Source organism: Anoplopoma fimbria, chromosome 18 (genome assembly GCF_027596085.1).
Source record: "Anoplopoma fimbria isolate UVic2021 breed Golden Eagle Sablefish chromosome 18, Afim_UVic_2022, whole genome shotgun sequence".
Classification (NCBI taxonomy): domain Eukaryota; kingdom Metazoa; phylum Chordata; class Actinopteri; order Perciformes; family Anoplopomatidae; genus Anoplopoma; species Anoplopoma fimbria.
This window is the reverse complement of record NC_072466.1, coordinates 17342178-17368478: the sequence shown is the minus strand read 5'-3', so window position 1 is coordinate 17368478 and position 26301 is coordinate 17342178. Positions and strand designations below refer to the sequence as shown.

Below are 26301 nucleotides of genomic sequence, written 5' to 3'. Positions count from 1 at the left end.
CAATAGACCAGCCCCCCAAAAAACTTAACAGAGACTGGGGCTTGATTTATGAAATCTATTTGTCTGTTGTTTTTTTTATCTTTAGGACCCAGTGGGACACGCTTTATTTAAAACGTGACGTGCATTTGATTGAGTCATCAAGCCCGAAGCAGCAGTATGAAAACAAATCAGAGAAAGTAAACTTGTTGGTAACTAGATCCTAATCTACAGCTGAATGGAAAACAAACACAGCTCATAGGAAACATTCAACTACAATTTAACAGAATACAGATAACATTTAGTTGAATCAAGCACACCATCTACTGCTTTACTCTCCAGGTAGTTTATGTATTTCATGGGATTATAAAAAAGATTGTATTTACTGAATCTCTATCAAGTACAGCTACCGGAGGAAATTGAGGTGTGAGTATTGTTGGGGGGGATTTTTGAGGAGTTGTCGTATTTGTTCAACAATTTCAAACTACACATGGTGTTTTAAAAACAAATGTAAATAAGTTGCTATCACCTGCTCTACACCCTTCATGAATTTGTGTTTTAAACAGCAAATTTCATATTAACCAAAAAAAACCTTCGGTTGTTAAATTCATAAAATATTAAAATTATTTTACATTTTAATTTGAAGTTGAAATATCATGAATACAGAACAGTTGTTAATATGAAGCTGGTTCCTTTTCAAAATACATTCAAAGAAGACAATCATTGGATACATTTGCCATTATAATTTTTTTCATGACAGACCTAATGAATGGCTCAATAAATGAATGGATTAATTCAATAATGCATTTCTTTTTTATTGAATATTAAAATAGAAGTGATGAAACTGAATTTTATTAAAACAATGAGTCAGATTAAGGTCAACATACAAAAAGGTCAATAACACAATAATTATGTAATTTTAACTGATTTACGTCCATCTTATCCAGATTCTAAACCAGATCAAACTGGTTGGTTAAACCCTAACCATCTCCACAATATGACCCAGAGACACTTTCACCTCCCGTCTCTGCTCTTTGACCTTAGTCAGCTTCCTGAGAAGCGAACAGATAGCTGCGTGTTCAGTTCATGGCTGCCAAACCCACAAGGTATTTTCTAATCCAACGAATGGAGTCGGCTAAGTAGACTAAGCTATTAATGGGATTACTAGACTATTTATAGGCTCGGGGATGGAGGGCTGCTGCAGAGTAAGCTAAACATACAAACACACAGCTATTCATGCATCTCTACTACCAGCTTCTTTTTTTTGTTTTTGTTTCCTGCTCAAAGACTTTATGTTCTACATTTTTCAAATTTTCAACAAATCACATGAGACCAAAAGCATCAATGCATCTTCTAAGAAGTACTTTCTTCCTCATTTCCCCATTGTCCAACAACTATTAAAAACACATCAGTGATCCACGCTGTTGCACTAGGTGACATGTTCATTCATTACCATGAACACACACACAAAGTCGTTCATTGTGACTTTATGCCCCATAAACCTTCCCACTGACCCAAAAACCTACTAGAGTACCAGATGTGGATTAATTTGCCGCTAAAATTGTTCCCAACATACAGTATACACCGTTTGCTCCTGTTTGAGTAACATTTGCTAAAAACTGCATTTACCAGCTGTGATAAGAAATGACTAAGCCTTAAAAAAAAAAAAAATGTTATTGAACAATATATTTGTGACCCATTTTGAAAGATTCATAACCTCAGTAAAAACAATATTGCTTAAAGATGCGTGCCACATGGACCAACACGTTGCTGGTTTTAGTCTTTTGATATTGTATGAAATTGTAATAAAATAAAGTTTAACAAGATTTTACCCACAAATGCAAATAAATGACAAATTAAGAGACAAGAACTTATAAAATCCCCCTTTTTTATTTGGTTGAATTTCATATTAACTCATTTACAGATCGTCCACACGGAACCACAACAGTCAGCGCCCCCCCTCCAAAATAAAACGTCAATGCTTAAATGTTTTAGTCATGTTGTTCTGTTCAATTTAATATTTTCTCGTCACTCTTAAGATAAATACAGCAATTATTTTGGGTTGTCCCACTTGTCAGTCGAGTAATGACAACACAGATCCAAACTATTTATAAAGAACGTTAGCTCCATGCTAACTGTTGTTAGCATACAGTGGAATGGAGTTTGTATCACCAAATAAACAGTGTATGCTATCAGGTTAGCACAGAGCATTGAACCCAGGACGTAAAGTAGACACACAAATTACTTTTAAGAGTCTTCCAAGTTGAACAACAAGTTGAGCGCCACCACTTTTAGTAATATTAAATTTAAATTATAGTATTTCTATGTGACAAATAAAAAAAACCAACTTAAAAATGTATGTACACTGTTAAAACAGACATTAATTCATTAAACGTCTCCATTCACAATAAGCAATTGTCAGCTAATTTGCCATTTTACGAGTTATTTACAACAATTACAAAAATAATAAATAATGTCTTCTTTCAGTGCTCCGTGGCCACATTGCTTTTACACCTGATTTGAAAAGATCTGAAGAACTTGAACAATTGAAGTTGCAGATTTTGATGGTTTAAAACTTGAGATGAAATGATGACCTTCTGTGAGAAATACAAGCCCATATGCAATCTAAGACGCGTTCAGAATAAAGCGATGGAGGTACAGTAATAGTCCGAGCTGGTTTAGGAACATTCTGTTATTCACCAAAAGGAAAATGTTCTTGGTTGCTGGTTCCACATGTAGTTCTACATTATTTTATTGCAGTTCACCAGGCAATATTAATATTGAGGAGTTTTAGGAGCTAAGTTTAACACACACACACACTATGGCCTTTATTTATTGTGGGAGAAAAAAGGAAGACCCTTTAAAATGTCACCCTGCCACCAGAAAGTGAGAACATTAAGTGAAATGTTTTCTCATTTAAGAAAATTAAATGAGAAAAATTCATCTATAAAAACACAATAATTCGCAACAACACATGAACTTATTGACCAAAGTAAACAATCTTAAAGTTTTGAAAAAAAACCAAGTTTGTTGTTTTACGAAGCATTTTTAAAAAACATTTTGATCAATTCAAATAGGTCTGATTTAAAGGAATAGTAGAACATTTTGGGAAATGGGCTTTAGCCTTCTTGCTGAGTTAGATGAGATGATCAATCTAATGTTTTTCCAGTAAATACAAAGCTGCAGCTAGTAAATGGTAAGCTTACCCTAGCACAAAGACCTAAAAGTGGTCGGAACAGCTAGCATGTGATTAACCATCACAAATCAACATGTTGTATCTTCCTTATCCTTATTCCTTATTGTTTAATCCGCTAAAGGACAATATATTACAAGTGTTACTGGAGGTTATGTTCCAGACTATTTATTAGCCAGGAGCAGTAACTCTCTTAAAGAAAGTGAATGAGTATATTTCCAAAAGTGTCAGACAATTCCTTTCAAAAATACCCTTTGAGAGGAAGATTATTTTCTCAGAATTTTTTTACTTTAGATATGTATAAATGAGAATGTTCCTGTGTTCATGGCGTCATTTCAGATTTATGGTGCGTTCCAGACAATGAAAAACATTTAGAAATGTTGATGTTACAAGATTAATAATCCTCATGTTCCAGAAGTAAATTACGTCAAATGTATCAAAGCACCTTTGTGGTAAGCAATTCAATATGAAACTTCTATCTTAAAGTTGCACTTAAAGTATGTATCAACTACAGTAAACGTTACTCAATACCATTCACATGATATTGGCTGTTAGCCATGGTGAACGGTTCCGAGGTTGACTTTACATGGAACGCAGCCATGATGAATTAGAGCAGCTAACTTATTAGACTCAATAAAAAAAAAAACATAGGTCTTGGGTTAATAAGACTCTAGCCCTATGTACAGGTCAGTAACAATACAATTCAGTACCGTGCTGCATCAACTTCGATTCCTGATAACATGTCGCAAAAACTCAACAAGGGACTTCCAGTGACTTGAGCTGAAACAATTAGTCAATTATTCGATCAACAGAAAATCCCCCGATTAATAATTTGAGTCACTTATCAAGCAACAATCTGAAGACCTCACCTCGGGCTCAGGGAAACTGTGGTGGTCAATGTTCTGACGTTACATAGACAAAGCGATAAATAAAAATAGAAAATGATTGTTAGCTGCAGCTAGGGATGGGATATAGGTTTTTAGCACAAAGAAAGAAAAACATATGTTGAACGTGGTGAATTTCCATTTTCGGGATAATCGTGAAGATCCTCACGAGTGACTTCTAGCTCTGTATCATGGTTGAAGTGAAAAAACACGAGTCTAATTTAAAATATATATGAGAATTATTATGTTAGAAAGAACAGACTCACACAATGTTGCTATTATTGTTATCTTTTATTTATCCGTTATTCATGCAGGGGAACGTTATGATTACTGTATCTAGGATTGTACCTTTTTTTGCTAAGAATTATGTTTGCTAAAATAATTATGTGCCATTTTGGCGATGTAATAAAAAAGCGTTTCTTGACCAAAAACAAAGTAAAGTGGTTATATTATGTTTAAGTGCCATTTTAAGAGTTTTTAGCATATTTTGACGAATATCTGGATAATAATCTTAATCGCAATTATTTTGGCCAGGATAATCTTGACATTAAATCATATCTTCCCATGTCTAGCTGCAGCACCAACATTGACTTCTAAGATGAAACTTGTACCTGTGATTGATGGGTGAATGCTCCTTTCTAAATAGACCAAAATCCAAGGGGGAAATGTCAAACAAAAGTGAGAAAAAAAACATTTAGTGATCGTGCAAAGTGTGGGAAAAAAAAAATCTTTGTGTATTAAACTTTTTGTAAAAGTCAGGATCATCTCTGGTGGCCGTAGTCATCGTGCAGTTCTGTGCAGCTGAAACAAAAACTCTGATCCAGATTCACTAAAGGTTTGCACAGGGAGGAGCAACAAATGAGACAGCCATGCCAGCCAGACAGCCAAGAGTAGAACTAATGATTAAAGCATCTTTTCCTGGTCAGATACCTGTATGCATGTTTGTCCTAAACAAGAGACCAATAGCTACAAATGGTCATCAAAATGTTGCATCAATAGTCGTCTGTTCAGTCACTGCTGCAATCATTGTTCAAGGCACATCACTGTCATCATCGAAGTCAGGAAGCAGGGGGAGAGGCTTTTCTATCTCAAGAAAGAACTCTGATAAGGAAATGTATGGTGCAAAGATGTATACATTTAATAAATTAGTACTTTAATAAAAAGAGTGCCTGAAATTTGCAATGAATACGGTTGCTTTCTTAGTTCTCTTTTTCAAGGTCCACAAATGAATCTACAGACAATTATGCAAATTCAATGAATGAATGAATGAAAATGCACTGAGGTGCAATGAAATCAGAAAATTGCCCTTGCAATGCAGTCCTAGTGAATCTGGACCTGAGTTTACAGATTATCAAGTTACTTAAGAGTTGACGGTTTTGTAGTTCTTGAAGTAAGAGGTAAAAACAAAACCCTGGACTGAGGTTAAAACCATTTGAAATGGTAACGGACCCGCTTTGCAAAAGGTGCATAGACCCAAACGCACATTAAAAAAAACAACTTTGACAAACTGAACTGTGGCAAACGGAGCAAATGGCGTTTCCAGAGACTATCATGGGTTGGCAGGCTACATGGAGCTGTTGGCTTTGGTCTACCAAATAGTCTGACTGCAACACAAGAAGGAGCGCAATGGCCGTACAAAACATAATCAAATAATAGAAATGTGTTTCTTTCTCCACGGTATGGCATTATCGTCCATTTTAAATCAGTAGATTAAGCTGGGGGTTGTATTTTTTCTTTTTAGTAGAGGGTTGTACACGTTGGTACATTTGTATATAGTGTGTTTGTAACTAGAGTCTGCATGTCTGTAAGGTTAGACTAGGCAGTTCTGTCATGTTTTATGGTTCGGTGTATGGACTGTATTCCAGTGCTGTACAGGAGGGGGGGGGGGGGCATGCATCTGAAAAGAATAAATAAAAAAAATGCATGCACATTGGGGAGCAGAGCCTCTTCAGTTCCGCTTTGCCGGTGAAATGTAGTAAGGTCCAGAATTGAAAACGTATTTCCGGTAGTCCTCCTTCGAAAGAAGAATACTTCAAACCACCACACTTAACATCATGAGCTTGTTTGAAAGGATGAACGTTGGAGGGCAATATTTGACTGAAGGACCCGGAAACAAAAAAGGTCATCCACACCCACGTTGCTTAGCAGCAGTCAAAAGTGGCATCCAAAAACCCTTCTTTTTAACTTGGAGGACAACTTCAAAACAAGTTAAAAAGGGGAGAAATGTTTAAAAAAAACGCACTCCTGTTGGACACGAACTGAGTCCAAAATGGAGGGAGACGCAAGGGCGGTTGGGAGAGAGATAGTTCCAGTCCTGGTCTGGTAAGCAGATAAATAATGAGGATCACCTATCCATGATGTTGTGTGCCCTTGTATCTCACTGTTTTTACCATCTTGCAGCCCAGTCCTCACTGGTTGTGATGGGATGACTAGAACAGATTAGTGAGAGTCGGGGTATAGTCCTGGATGACTCAAACTGTTGACTAGGTCACTTCTAGCCCAGGCTAGGCTAAAAGTATGTAACAAGCTGGAAGGAGAAAGGGGACTAACATTTAGCATTGAACAGAGCTCAGCAAGTAGTTTGATCTGCATGAACACTCTTCCATGTCTCGAGTTCCTTGGAGTTGGCCAAAAGCCTTTAGGTGCCCACCTTAAAGGTGTGGTCCAGTGGGTAGATCAGGTGGGTTGAGCGGTCAGGATTGAGGTGTGGGCCTGGGCCGGCTGGTGGCTTTGGGCTGGTTGATCTCTGGCAGCAGTCGGATGTGGCTGGATCGTAGTAGGGGCTCGAAAAGGCTAAAGAGGGAGAGAAGTGGGGAGTCAAACAGACATTCAACAGCAACTTTATGCAGACACAAACAGACTTATTCCTGACATACAGCTTTACAACTTAGTCTCTCTACCGCTGTGATATTTCACCCTGCATCAAAAAAGACCCAAAAAACTTCTCCTACCTGTTTCTGCTAGTTGAGGCTCATCCGCCCTGTCACTTTCCTGTTGGAGGAAAGGAAAGTACCAATGTTACCCTCTATATCATGAACGGCATTACAGCAAAGTTTGAATCAAATTCCTCCTAGTGTAGAAAACTGACGATATTTAATAAAACACAGCTATGGTTTTAAACTGTAACTTGGCAGAAAAAAAAAAAGTTACAAACAGTAAAATAATTCAATTCTGAACAGTCTGTAACACGGTTATGCAGACAGATGCATATAAGACAACACACTGTTCTGTATTAAACTAGAAGTGGACATGCACAGCAAAGAAACTTCATTTTTGCATTACATATAACGCATATAACACTAACATAAAAATGTAACGGACATCTTCAGGTTCAGTACAGTTAAGTTTGAAACTACAGTAATTTATTAATCTGTGCCTTTCTACTGAAAGCAATTCAAGCAAACAGTACAGTGACTTTAGTGCAACACTGAAGACAAGCATATGGTAACAACATGCAGGTACAAAACAACGTGACGTGATGAATAGAACAGTGAAGTGGTAATGGGACAGCCCGAGTGCTTTTGTTAGGGTGAGTGAAGGAGCAGCGACGAGCCACGTACAGCCAGACAGGGAGCTGACATGCAACACCAAGGACGACAGCGTGACACATACAACAGACGAGGCGGCGCTTACGAGTCATTTCGACTCTGGTAGGGTCTCTCCGGGGTTTTCTTCCCCCGCTGGACTGGCCAGGGTCGGCGACTGGGCCTCGGAGGGAGGCATGGGCAGTGGCAAGGGGATGGGCTGACTCTGGCCTTCTGGGTTTTCTGGACCCAGGTTAGATTTGGGCTGGCCTATAATTACCGTGTAACCTGTTGGATTGGAGCATGAACACGTGAATCCTGCAGCGTTAGAGCATGTTAGATTTACCGGTGGGGGTCACAGAAAGCTTTCAGGGTTGGTTTACTTTCAACACAGGTTTTTCCTCACAGATGCTGTTTCCCAATATTAACAGATAATAAGTCAAGCTACATCCACACCAATACGTTTTTGTTTTAAAACGCGTTCATTTTCTATGCTTACACATAGCATCCACACTACTGCGGCATTTTCGAACCCTTGAAATGGACGCGTATGAAAACGCTTATGACCTCGTTTTAGTTTAAGAAAACTCCGGGGTTGCGTTTAAAGTTTTTAAAATCCTTTTTAAAACAAAAACCAAGCAGTGGGTGTGTAGCCTTAGTCAGGATACTGTTACAATATTGGATTTAAAGCAAGATCGTGTGAGTTCTGAAATAGGAAATAATAAAAAGTTGAATTCATAAGCAATAAAATGCACCCTTTACTGTCCAATTTTAATATCTGAGAATATGTACAGCATTCTCCCCTTTATAAAGCATGTGGAGGAACTGACTCAGAAACTGAAGTATCCCTCATTCACCTTAAAACAACTTGATGCAGTTTGTCATTGTGCTTTATTTTTTGTTACAGGAGATGAATATCATCCTCATCACTGTGTACTATATGAGAAGGTTTTATATCTTATGGCTTTCTCTCTTCTCTTGTCTACTGATGGAATTTGATTGTTCGCCTGCCATGGAGGCATGCAAGAAATTAAAAAAATAAAAATTCAAGGTACCAAGGCTGAGTAATTGTTATACAAGGTGGGTGAAGTACTCTTCTAATGGATCGAGTATGGGGTGTGTTAAATTCACCATGGTTAAAGTTCCTCACACCCTGCCTGTGTCAATCTTGATTCAAAGTTGAAGTTAGTTAAGTTGCGGGAGAGTGTACCGTCTCCTAGATGTACAGTAGTTAATCACAAAGCAAAAACAGAGTGCATCATTCTATGAAAAAAAATAAAATAAAATAAACGCCCCCCCTCACCTCCATCCTGCTCTGCTTTGATTTGGGCCTCCAGGTCTTCAGGGTTGACATACTGGTAGTTATCATCGTCCTCAGGTGGTTTACACTTCCCACAGCAGAAACAACAGCAGCAGCAACAGCAGCAGCAGGTGAACATTGTGCAGCACAGTACCAGACCCTGCAGCAATCAACAAGCAAACAGAACGACACTCAAATTATGAACTGTTTATTGAACTCTTTTGTAGAGGCATATTTAGGACTAATGCATGTGTCAGAGTTATATTTAAAAAAGGAGAAGGTACTTTATAATCTTAACCGTAATAAAAGATTGTTACCTAGGATAAGAGCGAAGATTAATCTGGGAGTCCTAGTTTGAAATTTAGTGATCGAATTCTGACACAAGAAATGTTTCACTTCATAATAGAATCGAAAAGAACAGAGCAATCCCACAATTAAATATTTAAAACAATAAACTATGGCTGAACGCAGGTTTCAGACACATAAAAAGGTAGCATTAATTGGTGGCCTATAGCGTTGGATTGTACAGGTGTTGCTTACAGTTAACCACATGTACATTTCTGTTCAAAGATTTGGAATCAGCTGTTTGTCTTCGTTCCCTCAATAATTTTTTAATATAGATAAAACAGTAGAAATTGACAGTTGTTGTATTATTATCATTAGAAATAGCTTTGGCCACAAAAGAAGAAGAATTGAATGAATCAAATGCCCATTTGGTCGATGTCCCAAGGGTGCTGCACAACGAAGGGGTGAATACTATTGGAACTTGATTTTTTATTTGTTTTCATAAACAGTACAACTTCCAAATAGCGAGTTCTCAGTGGTTACCAACACCACTGTTAATTCCAGCTTGTTTTAGGCTGTATTATTGTGCACTTTACACTGAAAAAGGAAACTGTTGCTATTCAAATCCACATATATATTGATGATAAGCTTCCAGTTTATTTTTACCAATGACTTGTGATTTATTTTATTGTTATTCAACTGTTGCTCAGAGGGATCTTTGTCTCTTTCTGCCCTTTTCCGTTGACAGTTGAACCATTGTACAGTATTTTGTACTCCATGTTCAAAACAAACCATTCATACAAAATAACACTTATCTGTAAAGAGGACTCCATACAACCGAAAATCATGAAGGACAATTAAAAAATATAGTGTGATCTTCTCAGACATCTGACTGAACACAACTTCACTTTTTGGGAGCTATCATGCTGCTGCGATCGCACCCTGCAGCAGCCTGTGAAAATCTTTCCTGAATATACAGTAAATAATAATAATAATAATAATAATAATAATAATAAAATTGTGATAATGATTTTGGTCATAATCGGGCAGCCCTAAGTGAAAATGAGCAATATTACACTGATTATATACAAGAGCCTTTACTAAAGCAACTTGACTTAAACTTAAACAGTTCAATGTAGCACAGGCTGTCACCTTTATGCATATGTACCGAAATTTCAAATTTGTGAAGATGGGAAACAAACCACAGCACAAACCTTAAACCACCATTTGGACATGAGGAAGTAATATTTGACGCTCTCCTCTCCGAACTGCTCGGACACGTAGAGGCCCATGGAGCCATACTCATCATAGATCTTCCTCTTGGTCTCATCATTTAAAATAGAGTTGGCGTTGTTAATCTCCTTAAACTTCTCTGCAGCCTCCGGGTTGTCGGGGTTCTTATCCGGGTGGTACTTCAATGCTAGTTTCCTGACAGGAGAGAAGAAGAGCACACAGGAAATCAAATGATGCAAAGTGAAGCAGTGGAAAAAGTGGAAGTGTTTAAGTGAAAGAAGGAGGGATCAGGTTCAGTTTTCATTAATCCTAGGATATTTTCATCTTCAGTTTGTCAATGACTAGCAATAAACCAATTGTTTACCAAAGTAATTTTAATGGCTGAGAATAAAAACAAGTTTAACAAATGTTTCCCCACATGTAACATGGTTCCTGCACCCACATAAACGTCACAATTAAGATAAGATATTTATTAATCCCCACGGTAAAACAATAACAAATAATATGAGGTATAATAAATTAAATGAGAATAGAATAAAAATCAAAACAAGAGCAGTTTATGCCAAAATTACAAGGTAAACTGACAGTGGTGTGAATAATAGTAATTTATTATAATAAACATATATATATACACACATACATCATTTTTGTAATAATAATTTGAATCATTAATCAGAATCGTTTGAGTCAAGATTCTCTACTTCTACTTGTTTTTTTGTTTTATGTGAAGCTGACTTTAGGATTTTTAAATGGGTATTTTACCACTTTTCTGACATTTTACTGACCAAATACTTTTTAATTAATTGTTAATGACCTTACATATACATCCATTAGCACAAATTATATTATAGTGACAGCTCTCCGTAGTAGTTGTGGCGGCTAGACTATCACTTCACTGCTGCTGCGTTTTGTTTTATTTTATTATTTTGTTCTGTATGGGTTGCATAAGCTACTGGATGCCTAGATTTCTAGATTTTTTAAGTATTTATGTAAGTAAACAAAGTAAGTATTTGACCAGTTGTGATTTTCACATTTATAGACTACTAATTTGTTAATGGAAAGAAAATCAACTTTGATGGAGGATTTGAAAAGATTAATTAATAATAACAATAAGTTGCTAATAAGCATATGCTTTCATGTCACCTTGTCTCCACTTGCAGACAGAAGCATGCTCTTTAGCAATAACTGGTGGAGGAATGTTTAGGGCTAATCTGACCACCTATGAGACGGTATTTGCCAACTCAATCAGGAACAGGATTACACAAATTTAGGATTTAGGAAATGCCTCAAGTAATAATAACAATATGGTTAGCCTGCCTACTCTGGAGAAACTAATCCCTTCAGAGGAGACATCTTAATTGGAGTAATAATTCAGATTACTGCACGTTAAAAGGCAGTTTACCTGTATGCTTTCTTGATGTCCTCAGCGGTCGCTCCTTTCTCCAGCCCTAGCACCTTGTACACACTCTCCCCGGTGGTGGACATCTTCCTTTGGGGGCGGGAGGGGTTCGGTTCAGCCATGGCTCACCTCTGTTGTTAGGAAAAAGTAACAGAGAGAGCGAGAGGGAGTCAATAATCATTCAAAGATGATGAAATGTTAGTAACTGTTGCTGAGGGATTAAAAGATAAAGCATCGCAGCTTATCGCCATGTGGCAAGATTCAGCACCGTCAACCCAAAACACTTTGTTCAAACTTCCCAGCACTGCTGTTTACCCAGGGAGCAGCGTAGCTTGTGTAAAGTTGTTCAGTACATAAAGTCAGTACAGAGGAAAGGGCCGAGGAAATGAACTGAGACACTACAACGGATCAAACCTGTTAATATTGCACAAAAAATATATATAAATGCCGTTCTATCTGAAGGAGCAGTACATGTATTTTGACCAGCTGTAGTACCACTTTAAAATACACACACACAGGCCGTCAAAACTAGACCAGATATAACTTTTATTATTGCCATCAAATAAATTCCTACAATTATAATTACAACATGACAATTATTGTGTCTTTCCACATGGTTGAGATGCTTTCAAAATAATCAGGAACGACCAAAATAAGTAGCCAACACCCAAAGACATCTCTGCAAGATATGAAGTCGACTTCCTCCTATCCCGCCTACTTTAAACAAAGACCAGGATTACAAAGCTAATACCTGTATAAACCAATTACACAGCATTTGTTGGGGGGGGGTGGGGCTACATTTTCAACATTATATCTTTGTTCTCAGCTGAGAAGGATGCCATAGTGCTGCAAAACGCGTCTTTCGGTTCAATTAAAATAAATACTTGTAAAGATTCTGTTATTATACAGTCTTGTTGTTTGTGTTCTTTGACACTAAATAACAAACCTTTTCCCAAAAGGTCTACACACTGCCTGGGTGTTGCAATTGCTCAATTTAAAGCGTTCCCACACAGCTGAGGTCTTCGGCATATTGTCCTCGCTTCAACGGCCAAGGTGTACTGAAGCGTGGCGTTCACGGCTGTGACTGTAATTAAAATGTTTAAATATAGAAAAAGAATGTGCCGACAAACGTTGATGGCCTACATTTTGCAAAAAATAAAATTGAAAAATATTAGTTGAATATCCGGGTCCAATTCTACCGAGTAGTAGCCTTCACTGTAGTGAGTCCAGTTTTCTAAATGTATTTATTCATCTGTTGGTCATTTTTCCCCCCATTCATTTTTAAATCATTTAGTTTATCAAATGTAAAAAAAAAAAAAAAAAAAAGTGAAAAATGCTCACCGCAAGTTCAAAACGTTCAAGGCAACATGTTCAAATGTAATTGTTTCTCAAAAATAATCAGTTTAAAATGGTAAAGGAAAGCAGCAGACATTTATGAAGCTTAAATTAGCAAATAGTTGTCACTTAAACAATAAATATCAAAACAATATCAAACTTGTGGGCGATGGATTTCATTTTACTATTTAACTTCCAATATTCATGATGTCACACAACGTAGAGTTACAGAGAGGCCAATGACAGGTGAGGATGTGAGAAAACGATATGCTTTTAGTCTGTAGAACTGGGGTTAGTTCTCATTTGGGTAAACTCATTTGTTTAAGGCAAAATTAGATGGCAGTTTTTTTTTTTTTTTTTTTTTTTTTTTCATGTGTCCATCTTAAAAGCCTCATGCATTATGCAGGTTTTAGGCCATCTTCATCTTTTGTGCTTTCAGTGTCTTTAAACTACACTTGACACCCAGTTTAGACTTTGGGTACACATGGGTGATGAGGTGGAAGGTTCTTGGGGTTAGGCAAACATTTAAAAAATACCTTTAATATTATATCCATCACCATTGTTTCATAACTGGAGTAAAACAATTACAGTAATGTTAGATTTTTCACAATTACAATTTACAAAAGAGCTTACTATCACACACAACCACCACAAAGACTCTTACTCAGCCACGCAAATAATGGTGTCAGGGTTGCAGACTAAAGAAGATTACATTTCGCTGATTTTACAGATTACCCGTCCGAGTCCATGTCAGAGAAGGCCACACACACACACACACACACACACACACACACACACACACACACACACACACACACACACACACACACACACACACACACACACACACACACACACACACACACACACACACACACACACACACACACACACACACACACACACACACACACACACACACACTCTATCTGTGTTTCTCATTAAGCATTTCCATTGCAGCCTCTTTATCCATAGGGATGAATAAAAAAAAGTACTACTAAGATGTCTATTCACACAGGACTAGTATTAGCAGACATGATTTCTGGCATATGGTGGGCAATTTGGGTTTTTTTCTTTTTTTTACTTTAAATATTACAAAGTGGGCAGATTTGCAGAGGATTAACAACTCAGATGACCTTTGCAGTTATTACAAATCCCCAGCTAATGCTAGAGCTGTGTGAACTGTAGGCTTTTGTTATTTCATCTAGCCATTATGAAGTCGTCTGCTCTCTTTGTGAAGATGTAAACTCAGATATTTATCTTATTAAAAAGGAATAGTTCACTCACAAAATGACCATTTGTACATGAATTACTCATTGCGTGGTACCTCAAATTCTTGAAACGGAGAGAGGACTTGATGAATTGAAGTGAATGGGGGTTTGCATTTTAACAACAAAACTATATCAAACCATCCGTTTATAAACTCTCACACATCTCTTACAGTATAATCCCCATTTCACTCATCAAGTTGTGTACTCATTACTTCCCATACACATGGATCTTCACTAAAACCTGACTATTTAAAACATTTTAACCTCATTCAGACTTGCATGAACAAGGAGCAAGTCTGCGCAAGCTTGAGTGTTTTTTATGTTATAGTCTTGCATTTGTCAAACGTGGACCCCCCCCATTTGCTTCAATTCATCAGGACTCTTCTGTTTTTTTTATTCTTCGTTCACCGTAGAGGGATGTGAGTAAACCAAAGTTTTCTTCAATAATTCAAGGTTACATGGGCTGAGTAACTGATGTACAAATGGTTATTTTTGTGGGTGAAGTATTCCTTTAAGAGAGAGGAAATGGTAGAATAAGAGCAACGATCAAGGCCGCGGTTTCCGTCAATTTGATCACCTTTGAGAGTGATCTTTGTGTATATGCTCCCAAACTAAAAACAAGTTTGTTTCCTTGTTTCTTTTAGATAATGTTGTTAGTTTATCAAAGTAGACTTCAGTTGGATCTGAACATAATTCACTATTTTCTGACATAACATAGACCAAAAAAATGTATCTAGAAAATAATCGGCAGATGATTTGTTAGTGAAAATAATCGTAGCCCTACTTACAACATCAAAGTAATCAGTTTCATGAAGCCATTAACATCATAAAAAGATGTGAGACTCAATAGTGATATGTTTAATTTAAGGGGTTTTTGTACAGGAAGGATGAAGGAATTTGTTCAACAACAATATCTCCATCCTAAGGACATCTCTTGGACGTCCCACTAACATTCACTGGTGGCCAGATAGCTGGTAACCGTTCTTCTTTACTCACATTTCTGCTTCAAATTAATTCTTGTTTTTGATGAGAAAAATCTCTAATCGCTGCACCAGCGCGGGAGAAAGCAGCTTTGCTTGCATTTCGTCTTTCATCCGATTAAGTAAAGAGCCTCCTGTTGGGAAAACAAAAATTAAGCTTCACACTGCCTTCACGCATTAGTGATTTGAAGAGATGGTACTAGTTTCAAAGACTATATCTATAACGTGTCGCAAAAGGGCAGCTACAAATAAACACTAATTCTTCTGTCATCAAGAACCACTGCTGAAAAGATAAGAAAGTAGTCATTTTTCAAAAAAAGCTCCAAACATTGAGCGATACGATATTTCTCAAATGTTAGGATTAGTGGGCTCTTGATTTGAAATAAACCCGGCAAAGCTGAGATCAAAAAGGCCAATATTTGTCTCAACGATGGACACGCTGCAGGACCAGATGGCATGCCTGCTGAAGCCAAGAAAATGTGATGTAAACAAAAAAAAAATGTCTCCAAACATGCTGCACAAAAGAGGTTTCAGTTCAATAAAAGAGGCCTTAGCTTTATACATAAACCTGCACGACCTCAAAGCAGGATAAGTCTGCACTGATCAATCTGCCACCCTGCAGCTCAGACTGGAGCGATCGATGGAGTGTCACCGAGCCAAGTCTATTAGCTTAATAAGCTAACTGCAGTCCTTGCAGTGCAGACTTTAAAAAACTGCTCTGTATGTACGCAAATGGTGCTCCTTTATCACGCGTACAGGACCTAGGGTATGAAAATGAAGCTTAAGATAATAACACCATCCCCAAAACAACCACTAAAACTAGAAACACACAGAGGAGCCTTTTGTCTTACTTTCTAAATATTCGACTGGGGCTCTTTTGTACTCCAAGTGCAGATATTCATCTCACTTTAGCTGCTATTCTGAAAGGCTGTCAGCTGAGAGACCAAAGCTAAAAATGAGGGAGTCAAAAGTACATGTATGAAAACATACACAGGTTTGTGAGGTATAAACTGATATATCAATTGGAATGTTTCATATATTCTTAATATAAATAAACTGGTTTCTATAAAGACGTTTTGTAGTTCTATATATTTAAAAATGTTAAAAATATGTGTCGAACTTAAACTTCAGAGAGAGAGAGAGAGAGAGAGAGAGAGAGAGAGAGAGAGAGAGAGAGAGAGAGAGAGAACATTATGAATGTGACAACTAAAATGGCTACTTAGCAGAAACATTAAGACAGTTTAGGAAAAAGCCCTATTAAAAGACCCCTATTTAAGTGTATATAAAATATATTTTTAAACCATTATCAACTTGCAGAATAACAAATGTGTGGGCAAAGATACAAAGCGACCTATTCTACGATTCAGGTCCATATTTAGAAGTACCTTAATTACCATATTTAAAAGCCTATTATTAGAACACAACGTCAAAGACACCAAAGTCCTGTTATGTTCAATTTCAACAAGACATTTTTTATTGCTTGAGACAAACATGCTTGTCAAAATTCACAAATCAGGAAAATCATGTGAGGACTGAGGGTAACATAGAGAAAATTATTTATTTCTCAGTGAAGACAGCAACTCTTAAGATAGACTGTAACACTTTTACTCTTAAAATAGCTGTCTCTTTGTTGTTCAAAAATAGCAATAGCTTTCTTAGGTGTGTGATATGTGTAATCACAACAGTCAAGGCCAAGCACCCAAAGAAAAATTCATAAAAAAATAGCTCAGCCAGATTGTTTAACAATTATTTGATACTCAAATTTGATGACTGCACTGCTCCCCCCCAAAAAAACCTTTAAATTACAAGCCAAACTCTCCAGTATGATAACAATTATGAGCATTAATTTGAGGAGCTTCAACATCGGGAGAGATCAAGTACAATTAAATGCTGATATGTGAGCAAAGAAGCATAACTCTAAAAGTCAAAAAACATGTATGCATATGACTATTGTTTATAGGTTTCCAGGGGTAAAACCGGGTTTCATACATCTTGCAAAAAGGGGAACAGCGGAGTGAGTTGAGTATAAATCCTAGTTTAAATCCTGCCTCCATCACTGACAGATTCTAACCCCCAACCGAAGACTCCAACTAGGCTGCATCTGATAATGATCAAAAGGTGTTATGTCCAAAGTAAGAAACACAACCTTCCTGATCTCCTTGCATTCAATCTGCAAAATGTTTGAGTTGAACAGCTGTCTGCAGTTAAGGATTTGGGATGATTAGGACACCTGAAACACCAGTTTAACAAAACCCACGTCACTGATTACTATAAAAACACGCCATGCTGCAAAGAAAATGAGTCACTGTTGCAAAGTTTTTACTTTATACGGGTGGGGCTGTTCATTTGAACTCATATCAGGAAACATACCAAATCTCCTCAAAGGGAGGGGTAAGGTGGACCTCTGACTAAAAGGGACATTTTACTTTTATAGTTTCTAATGAGAACTAGGAAATCCCAACTTCTGACTAACAGTGCCATCTGTAACCTAAATGATCTGATTGACAGAACTTGTTGGAAGCAGTATGGGCTGGGAGAAAGAGCGCCAAGAGAGAGATGAATCCATAATCAGGTCATTAGATCTGGCTTATTGAATACACACATTCAACCTGCAATAGAGGCGCTTGATTCTGGCAGAGCAGATGTCGATCATAACGGTCACTGTCTGGGACAATGTTGTGGTTTTCCTCAAGTTTTAGAAGTTTAGATGCAGAGGGTGGAAGAGGTATTCATATATTTTACTTAAAAGTAAAATTACTCAGTAACAAGTGGAAGTCCAGAATTAAAAGTTTTTCTTGAGTAAAAGCCAAAAGTATGAGCATCAAATTGTACTATATAAAAATAATTTCAATAAACTGCTATATTATTTGATTATTATTGATGCATCAATCGGTACATCATAGCTGGTAAAGGTGGGGCAAATTTTAATTAATGTATACATTCTGATTTGAATTTGCCCCTATGGATCATTAAAGTCTTATTGATACAATAATACATTAATTTATTGTAGCTTGTTTTATTAACTCAAGTTATCAAATAGATGCAGTGGGTTAAAAAGTATAGCATTTCCCTCTTAATCGTAGTGGTGGAGAAGTATAGAGTAGTAGAAAATAGAAATACTCAAGTAAAAGTACAAATACCTTAAAATTGTAGTTAAGTAAAGAATTTAAGTAAATGCACTTAAGTTACTTTCCACCACTGTTTGGATGGGGCATTACCTTGCAAACCTCCATCTCCACACTAACTAAATAAGAGCACAACCTCACAGACAGATGACTTGATGAAGTAATTAGGGTCTGGGGATGGGGGGGAAATAAAAAAGGGCTGGAGTTTTGGGGATAACATGTCCGGTATGACGGAAGAAGGAATGCCGCGTGATTGTCGTCTGTTTGTCCTTGTGGAGCCCTAATCCTCTGCTAATCTCTCTGCACATGGAGAACTACTTTCTATGTTACACCCACCCAGTCATTCAAACAGAAATATTACACGACACAGTTGTACAATTCAATTTAACGACACTTATTCCTGCTTGTTTTGTCGTAAAAAAACAACAAAAAAAAAACAACACTTCTGTCTGGCTTAATTAATCATCCAAATAAAGTGACGTGTTGGCCCCGAGTGCTGACAGGTAGCTTAGCTGTAAGCTAAACTAAATGTTAAGACGACACGTGAGACATTTAAATCACTAAAAGTAGTTTAAGCATCGCATGACTTAATGAATGAATGGAGTAAAATGCTGGTGCTCGTGGTCCGTTATATTGGGCTACCTGCTAGCCAGAAGTAGCCCCGACATTGCTGTAGCGTGAAGACAAAGATGCACCAAACTGCACTTGTATTCTAGCAATTTAAAGCAGTCTCGTATGTATGTGCAACATGGACATTGTCAGATTTGCCTGCAGGATTTCTATGCATTAGCTGCGTTGAAGCGCGCACCGTACGCATGCATGCAGCATTCCTTTCATCAGAAGCGCAAATCCTCATTAGTGCTCGTTCACAACTGTGCTCGGTGCCACCGCCCTCCCGTTTACAGCTATAACACTTTAATACATGCATTCTCTGTGGCGTTTTGACAAATGTCCGACCTGAAAATGAATCCCGTGGCTTCATAAGGTGTTAAGCATCATGTTGTACTTTCCCCGGCACTCACGCTATGCTGCCTTTGTTGAGATTCAACGCAACCTTAAAACGCCAGATTTTTGAATAGAGTTTGGCCTACGTGACCATGACAGATCTCCACGGTTAGCTGCCCTCATGCTAGCTGTTTAAGTGCTGCAGAAATGCCTTACCTTGTGCAAACTGAACACTGTATATCTCGCTGTAAGGTTGGCTGGATCATAGAGGCATCCGGTTTAATGTCGTAACTCTCTAGTAAAGGCTCATTTTAGCCGGTGGCAGAGAAGTGATAGACCGCTGTGGCCGCCGGGTCTCCTCTTCATGTATGGGTTTCTTTGCGTGAGGGCACATGCGCTGTGATTGGCTGATTCTTCCTTCCAGGGAAGGGGATGCTGCTTTCAAGGTTTCCCCCAAAATACACTTTTCGAGCACATTAAGCTAATAATGCAATCAGATTTTAACTAATTTTGCCAATTAGTAATCTCGGAGCCGATATGCTGCAGTCGAAGAATACAAATAAATAGAGGGGGCATTAACAATGTTGTGATAAGTGATTTAAATGATTTATTCACCAAAAGCTGCATATTTCTCAGCATTAAGAGTAAATTAGCATGTGCCTCTGCAAATATGCATAGACATTCAAGATTAAAGAATGAAAACAGAAACACATTTCCATAGAATATCAAACAATAACATGAGTAACAAGTGCAGGAATTAGGTTTATTCTTAAATTTTCCGCAGCTCCAGTATCCCACAGGATCCAAATTTTGATACATTTATTTGTTCTTATCTCATTTTGCTTTATTATTTAAAACGTTGCTGAGTCATTCATGAACCCTTGTGAATTAGATAGAATTTAGATTTGTCTAACAGTTCTTGAATGCAGCATTTATTGTTAAGACATTTCTTTTAATCATCACTTGCTTTGACTATTTCTCTTGCATCCTTAACATCTATGCAAATTTGCATTCAAACTGTTTGATTAGTTTTTTTTATTAGCTCTTCAAAAATGGTTTAACAATCAACAGCTTTGTAGAGACAATGATGCCATTTTTCTGTCCGGAGGTCAATTGACAACCTTTTTTATTAATTTTGTTTTTGATTAAATAACCATAAACTAAAATGACCATAAAGTAAATAATTAACTTACTACAACAGGATAAAGGTAATGTTACACAACCCATTTGTTTTTGGGTTTCACCTGAACAACCACAACTGAAAACCTGCCACTAAAACAAAGAACAAAAGTGATGGCAGCTATACTTTTTTAGATAGCTTTGTGCCACATTAGATTCAATTCAATTCAGTTTATTTTGTATAGCCCAGAATCACAAATTTGCCTCAGAGGGCTTTACAATCTGTACACATGCGACATCCTCTGTCCTTAGACCCTCACATAAGCACAGGAAAAACTCCCCTAAAAAAACCCTTTAACAGGGAGAAAAAAGGAAGAAACCTATGGGAGAGCGACAGAGGAGGGATCCTTCTCCCAGGATGGACAGAATGCAATAGATGTCATGTGTACAGAATGAACAGCATAACAGAGATACAACACATTCAATGTATATGACATAAATGATTCATATAATAAGAGTAGTAAGCAAGTAAGGAAAAAATTAAGACTACTTATAATAACAGCAGCAATTATTATAGTAGAATTATAATTATGAAATAGGGAATAGTAATAGTAATGTGACTAATAATAATAATCGAAGTAGCAGTGGGTGTCAGCCGGGTCACAGCAGGAGGCACGACCACGGTCCAGGTACCACAACGATTCATGGAAACCTGCGAAGCGAGAAAGCGAAAAGGGCTTCCTGCGTGGAAGCAAAGCTAATATGCGTAATGGTACAGGTAATAGTAATAGTAATGTGACTAATAATAATAATAATAATAATAATGGTAGTAGCAGTTGGTGTCAGCAGGGCCATAGCAGGAGGCACGACCACCGTCCAGGTACAGCCACGATTTATAGAAGCCTGCGAAGCGAGAAAGCACAAAGACTCCAGGGTAGAAGCAAAGTCAATAAGCGTAATAGTACAGGGAATAATAATAGTAATGTGACTAATAATAATAATCGAAGTAGCAGTGGGTGTCAGCCGGGTCACAGCAGGAGGCACGACCACGGTCCAGGTACCACAACGATTCATGGAAACCTGCGAAGCGAGAAAGCGAAAAGGGCTTCCTGCGTGGAAGCAAAGCTAATATCGTAATGGTACAGGTAATAGTAATAGTAATGTGACTAATAATAATAATAATAATAATGGTAGTAGCAGTTGGTGTCAGCAGGGCCATAGCAGGAGGCACGACCACAGTCCAGATACAGCCACGATTTATAGAAGCCTGCGAAGCGAGAAAGCACAAAGACTCCAGGGTAGAAGCAAAGTCAATAAGCGTAATAGTACAGGGAATAATAATAGTAATGTGACTAATAATAATAATCGAAGTAGCAGTGGGTGTCAGCCGGGTCACAGCAGGAGGCACGACCACGGTCCAGGTACCACAACGATTCATGGAACCTGCGAAGCGAGAAAGCGAAAAGGGCTTCCTGCGTGGAAGCAAAGCTAATATCGTAATGGTACAGGTAATAGTAATAGTAATGTGACTAATAATAATAATAATAATAATGGTAGTAGCAGTTGGTGTCAGCAGGGCCATAGCAGGAGGCACGACCACAGTCCAGATACAGCCACGATTTATAGAAGCCTGCGAAGCGAGAAAGCACAAAGACTCCAGGGTAGAAGCAAAGTCAATAAGCGTAATAGTACAGGGAATAATAATAGTAATGTGACTAATAATAATAATGATAGTGGGTGTCAGCCGGGTAGACCACGGTCCAGGTACCACAACGTGAAACCTGCGCAAAGCGTAAGAAAGTAATTTTAAAGGGCTTCCTGCGTGGAAGCAAAGCTAATATCGTAATGGTACAGGTAATAGTAATAGTAATGTGACTAATAATGATAGTGGTGGTAGCAGTGGGTGTCAGCAGGGCCTCAGCAGGTGGCACGATGACAGTCCAAATACAACCCCGATTCCTGGGAACCTGCGATTCCTGGGAGGCGAGAAAGCACAAGGACTCCGGGGAAGAAGCAAAATCAGTAATGTGCATAAATAGGAGATTAATACATAAAGATGGAGGGAGAGAAGAGGAGAGAGGAGCTCAGTGTATCCTAGGTAGTCCCCTGGACTAGGCATATAGCAGCATATCTAGGGGCTGGACCAAGGCGAACCTGAGCCAGCCCTAACTATAAGCGCTATCAAAAAGGAAGGTCTTAAGCCTGCTCTTAAAAGTGGTGAGTGTGTTTGCCCCCCAGACTGAAACTGGAACCTGGTTCCACAGAAGAGGAGCCTGATAACTGAAGGCTCTGGCTCCCATCCTACTTTTATATACTCTAGGAACCACAAGTAACCCTGTATTGATTGAGCGCAGCTCTCTAGTTGGGTAATATGGAACTATAAGTTCCTTAAGATAAGACGCCGCCTGGCCAGTTAGAGCTTTGTAGGTGACTAGAAGAATTTTAAATTCTATTCTTGATTTAACAAGGAGCCAGTGCAGAGAAGCTAATACTGGAGTAATATGATCTCTTTTCTTAGTTTTTGTTAGAACATGTGCTGCAGCATTCTGGATCAACTGTAGAGATTTAAGAGACTTATTAGAGCAGCCTGATAATAAGGAGTTACAGTAATCTAGTCTAGAGGTAACAAATGCATGAACTAGTTTTTCTGCATCGCTTTGAGACAGGATTTGCCTGATTTTCTAAATGTTACGTAAATTAAAAAAAGGCTGTCCTTGAGATCTGTTTTATATAAGAGTTAAAAGACAGATCCTGATCAAAGATAACTGAGGTTCTTAACTGTAGTGCTGGAAGCCAGAGCAATGACATCTAGAGAAACTATATCGTTAGATAATTGATTTTGAAGGTGATCTGGGCCTAGTAGAATAACTTCAGTGTTTGAGTTTAACATCAAGAAGTTACAGGTCATCCAGGTTTTTATGTCCTTAAGACATGCTTGAAGTTTAGAGAACTGGTTAGTTTCGTCTGGCTTAATCAATAGATATAACTGGGTATCATCTGCATAACAATAAAAGTTTATTGAGTGTTTTCTGATAATATTCCCTAAAGGAAGCATATATAAGGTGAATAAAATCGGTCCAAGAACAGACCCTTGTAGAACTCCGGGACTGACCTTGGTTTTCATCGAGGTTTCATCGTTTACATATACAAACTGAGATCGGTCTGATAAATACGACTTAAACCAGCTAAGTGTGGTTCCTTTAATGCCTATTAGATGCTCCAATCTCTGTAATAAGATTTGATGGTCAATGGTATCGAATGCAGCACTAAGGTCTAACAATACAAGTACAGAGACAAGTCCTTTGTCTGAAGCTATTAGAAGGTCATTGGTCATTTTCACCAGTGCTGTCTCTGTGCTATGATTCACTCTAAATCCTGACTGAAAATCCTAAAATAAACTATTGTTATGCAGAAAGTCACACAACTGATTTGCTACTGCTTTCTCAAGGAGCTTAGAGAGGAACGGAAGGTTAGATATACAGTGGGTACGGAAAGTATTCAGACCCCTTTAAATTTTTCACCCTTTGTTTCATTGCAGCCATTTGCTAAAATCGAAAAAGTTCATTTTTTTTTCGCATTAATGTACACTCAGCAACCCATCTTGACAGAAAAAAACAGAAATGTAGAAATTTTTGCAAATTTATTAAAAAAGAAAAACTGAAATATCACATGGTCATAAGTATTCAGACCCTTTGCTCAGTATTGAGTAGAAGCACCCTTTTGAGCTAGTACAGCCATGAGTCTTCTTGGGAATGATGCAACAAGTTTCTCACACCTGGATTTGGGGATCCTCTGCCATTCTTCCTTGCAGATCCTCTCCAGTTCTGTCAGGTTGGATGGTGAACGTTGGTGGACAGCCATTTTCAGGTCTCTCCAGAGATGCTCAATTGGGTTTAGGTCAGGGCTCTGGCTGGGCCAGTCAAGAATGGTCACAGACTTGTTCCGAAGCCACTCCTTTGTTATTTTAGCTGTGTGCTTCGGGTCATTGTCTTGTTGGAAGGTGAACCTTCGGCCCAGTCTGAGGTCCTGAGCACTCTGGAGGAGGTTTTCTTCCAGGATATCTCTGTACTTGGCCGCATTCATCTTTCCTTCAATTGCAACCAGTCGTCCTGTCCCTGCAGCTGAAAAACACCCCCATAGCATGATGCTGCCACCACCATGTTTCACTGTTGGGATTGTATTGGGCAGGTGATGAGCAGTGCCTGGTTTTCTCCACACATACCGCTTAGAATTAACGCCAAAAAGTTCAATCTTGGTCTCATCAGACCAGAGAATCTTATTTCTCATAGTTTGGGAGTCCTCCATGTGTTTTTTGGCAAACTCTATGCGGGCTTTCATATGTCTTGCACTGAGGAGAGGCTTCCGTCGGGCCACTCTGCCATAAAGCCCCGACTGGTGGAGGGCTGCAGTGATAGTTGACTTTGTGGAACTTTCTCCCATCTCCCTACTGCATCTCTGGAGCTCAGCCACAGTGATCTTTGGGTTCTTCTTTACCTCTCTCACCAAGGCTCTTCTCCCACAATTGCTCAGTTTGGCTGGATGGCCAGGTCTAGGAAGAGTTCTGGTCATCCCATACTTCTTCCATTTAAGGATTATGGAGGCCACTGTGCTCTTAGGAACCTTGAGTGCTGCAGAAATTCTTTTGTAACCTTGGCCAGATCTGTGCCTTGCCACAATTCTGTCTCTGAGCTCCTTGGGCAGTTCCTTCGACCTCATGATTCTCATTTGTTCTGACATGCACTGTGAGCTGTAAGGTCTTATATAGACAGGTGTGTGCCTTTCCTAATCAAGTCCAATCAGTTTAATTAAACACAGCTGGACTCCAATGAAGGAGTAGAACCATCTCAAGGAGGATCAGAAGAAATGGACAGCATGTGAGTTAAATATGAGTGTCACAGCAAAGGGTCTGAATACTTATGACCATGTGATATTTCAGTTTTTCTTTTTTAATAAATTTGCAAAAATTTCTACATTTCTGTTTTTTTCTGTCAAGATGGGTTGCTGAGTGTACATTAATGCGAAAAAAAATGAACTTTTTCGATTTTAGCAAATGGCTGCAATGAAACAAAGTGAAAAATTTAAAGGGGTCTGAATACTTTCCGTACCCACTGTAGGTCTATAGTTAGCCAACACCTCTGGATCAAGAGTGGGTTTCTTAAGAAGAGGTTTAATTACAGCTAGTTTGAAGGCCTGTGGTACATGGCCCGTTAGTAAAGACAGATTGATAATTTCTAATAAAGAATTGCTAATTAAAAGGTAAAACTTCCTTAAGCAGCCTAGTCGGAATCGGGTCTAAGAGACAGGTAGAGGATTTAGACCTAGAAATAGTTAAAGTCAATTGTTGAAGGTCGATGGGTGAAAAGCCATCTAAATATATAGATTCAGGTTCTACAGCTGTTCCTAAGGTTCCTGTATTTGAGGATCGATCGGTACTGGTTGAGGGCAGTGGATTATTAATTTTGTCTCTAATAGTTAGAATCTTATCATTAAAGAAGTTCATGAAGTCACTACTACTGAGGTTTATAGGAATACACGGCTCAACAGAGCTGTGACTGTCAGCCTGGCTACAGTGCTGAAGAGAACCCTGTGGTTGTTCTTATTTTCTCTATAAATGCTGAATAATAGGCTGCTCTAGCATTACGGAGTGCCTTCTTGTATATTTTAAGGCTGTCTCGCGAGACTAACCGCGCTTCTTCCTCATTGGTGGAACGCCATATCATTTCTAGTTTTCG

At 38.2% G+C, this 26301-nt stretch overlaps 2 protein-coding genes across 5 annotated transcripts in view; one reads left to right on the top strand and one right to left on the bottom strand.

Moving 5' to 3' along the window:
* The window catches only part of mpv17 (mitochondrial inner membrane protein MPV17), a 93913-nt gene that overhangs the window by 37827 nt on the left and 29785 nt on the right, over nt 1-26301 (top strand). The gene's annotated exons all lie outside the window — the stretch shown is intronic.
* Nucleotides 5934-19846, bottom strand: dnajc5ga (DnaJ (Hsp40) homolog, subfamily C, member 5 gamma a). 2 transcript variants are annotated; one of them, XM_054618458.1, is made up of 7 exons: nt 19667-19846; nt 11798-11925; nt 10377-10590; nt 8881-9037; nt 7687-7865; nt 7005-7044; nt 5934-6846 (listed from the first exon to the last, which is right to left on the bottom strand). In XM_054618458.1, exons 2-5 carry the CDS (start codon nt 11914-11916, stop codon nt 7690-7692), a joined length of 666 nt encoding a protein of 221 aa, XP_054474433.1. In that variant the 5' UTR covers nt 11917-11925; nt 19667-19846; the 3' UTR covers nt 5934-6846; nt 7005-7044; nt 7687-7689. The 2 variants fall into 2 exon arrangements, with proteins under 2 accessions (XP_054474433.1, XP_054474434.1); XM_054618459.1 differs by lacking the exon at nt 7687-7865.